Source organism: Sphaeroforma arctica (genome assembly GCF_001186125.1).
Source record: "Sphaeroforma arctica JP610 unplaced genomic scaffold supercont1.388, whole genome shotgun sequence".
In the NCBI taxonomy this organism is placed as follows: Eukaryota; class Ichthyosporea; order Ichthyophonida; genus Sphaeroforma; species Sphaeroforma arctica.
This window is the reverse complement of record NW_014040170.1, coordinates 73,309-75,277: the sequence shown is the minus strand read 5'-3', so window position 1 is coordinate 75,277 and position 1,969 is coordinate 73,309. Positions and strand designations below refer to the sequence as shown.

General features: G+C 45.1%; 1 protein-coding gene across 1 annotated transcript in view; it reads left to right on the top strand.

The window, feature by feature from the left end:
* The window catches only part of SARC_05827 (hypothetical protein), a gene marked incomplete at its 3' end in the record, with an annotated part of 13,944 nt that overhangs the window by 3,595 nt on the left and 8,380 nt on the right, over positions 1 to 1,969 (top strand). The window contains exons 4-6 of the mRNA XM_014300308.1: positions 154 to 354; positions 1,047 to 1,166; positions 1,790 to 1,957. Of these exons, the coding sequence (XP_014155783.1) occupies positions 154 to 354; positions 1,047 to 1,166; positions 1,790 to 1,957 (489 nt within the window). The remainder of the gene's footprint in view (positions 1 to 153; positions 355 to 1,046; positions 1,167 to 1,789; positions 1,958 to 1,969) is intronic.

Genomic DNA, 1,969 nt, shown 5'->3' with positions numbered 1-1,969 from the left:
CATACATACATATATATATTTATATATATATATAATCATATTATCCTTTTTCATAACCCATCCATCTATTACACAACATGTATTCCTTACTTCTACCCCATCTCCCCACCCCCACCCCCACCCTTTCTTATGCCCACCCACCCATCATCTCAGCGTACGCTCGGTGGCCTACACCCCATGACCGATGCGTCGTATGAGACGTGTCTGGTGAGTGGTGGTTGTCATTCACTGGTGGTGGCTGCGGGTCAAATCCTGGGTGATCCCATGGAGACAGCGGTACTAGACAGTCTGGGCTGGCGATACTCCTCCGACGAGAATGTGGCACGGCCGTTCCAGGGCATTAAGGATAAGAAGGTATGGGGGTGTTAAAGTATGTGGTGGCTAATGAATCCAGGATAAGAAGGTATGGGGGTGTGTTAAAGTATGTGGTGGCTAATGAATCCAGGATAAGAAGGTATGGGGGTGTGTTAAAGTATATGGTGGTTAATGCATCCAGGATAAGAAGGTATGGGTGTGTAAATGGATCAGGTATGGACGTATGATATAGTGGTAGATGAATATATACGTGTGTGTATGTCTGAGGATGTGTGTATGTATGTCTGAGGATGTGTGTATGTATACCTGAGGATGTGTGTATGTATGTCTGAGGATGTGTGTATGTATGTCTAAGGATGTGTGTGTGTATGTCTGAGGATGTGTGTGTGTATGTCTGAGGATGTGTGTATGTATGTCTGAAGATGTGTGTTTGTGTTTCTGAGGATGTGTGTATGTAGGTAGGTATATGGACGTATACCTGTTGTATTTGGTATTCCTGGGTGATTCCTGGGTGACCCCATGGAGACGGCTGTTGTGGACAGACTGAGCCCTGTAAAACCCTGGCGATACTCTACCCAAGGCAAAAACCCTAAACCCTTATTCTCGGGCTCTAATTTCTCAAGGATGTTTTCAATGACTTGACCAAACGGCCTTAATTTCCTCACGACTTATTTTCTCACCTGTGTTTTTAATAGTCTATTTTCTCACCGGTGTTTCTAATATTCTTGTAGGGCGCTGAGGTGAAGGTGGCCAGTGAAGTACCGCGCGAGACTTCGATTAAAGTGCTGCACAGACATCACTTCCAGTCCAAACTGCAACGCATGAGTGTCGTGGCTCAAGTGACTGGGCCGGTATGTTTGCATGTGTCTATCATTGTACTTGAGGGGTTAGCTTGTCTGGCCATGTGTGCGTGTGTGTACACGTGTATATGCATGTGTGTACACGGGTGTATATGCATGTGTGTACATGTGTATGTACACGTGTGTATATGCATGTGTGTACATGTGTATGTACACGTGTGTATATGCATGTGCGTACATTAATGTGAAGGCTGCACAGACATCACTTCCAGTCTACATTGCACTGCATAGATATCGGCACCACACGTGACTGTCCTGCTAGGCAAGTACGTATCATCATCTCGCCTGAAGTAAAACCCTAAACCCTAAACACACGTATTATACGGCGATCCGCCTAACGTATTACACACACTGTGATCTAGTATACAACCACCTTACACTGTTACTCATAGTATGGATACCAAAAGCGTACGTATATATTTGGATTGCATACCATTCTGATTGGCCGGGGATGGTACGTTTTCATCATTAGACAAGTCTCTCACAACCGTATAACAGTATGTCACTATACAAACAAACCATAGCGTCAATATGTTTGTACGGTTAACGAGTATAGGAAAAGTGAGCCTGACCATACAAACATCTCATACGACTACGACACTTTGTTAATACAGAAAGAGAACAACGGGGCCAATACGTATGTGCTGTGTAAAGGCTCACCCGAGATGATCCAAACACTTCTGGACAACACTCACCGTGCGCAGTTGGACGACTGGTACGCGAACACGCACCGCAACCTGGCCAAGCAGGGCTATCGGGTCATTGCCCTGGCTTCTAAACAGGTATATGTATAT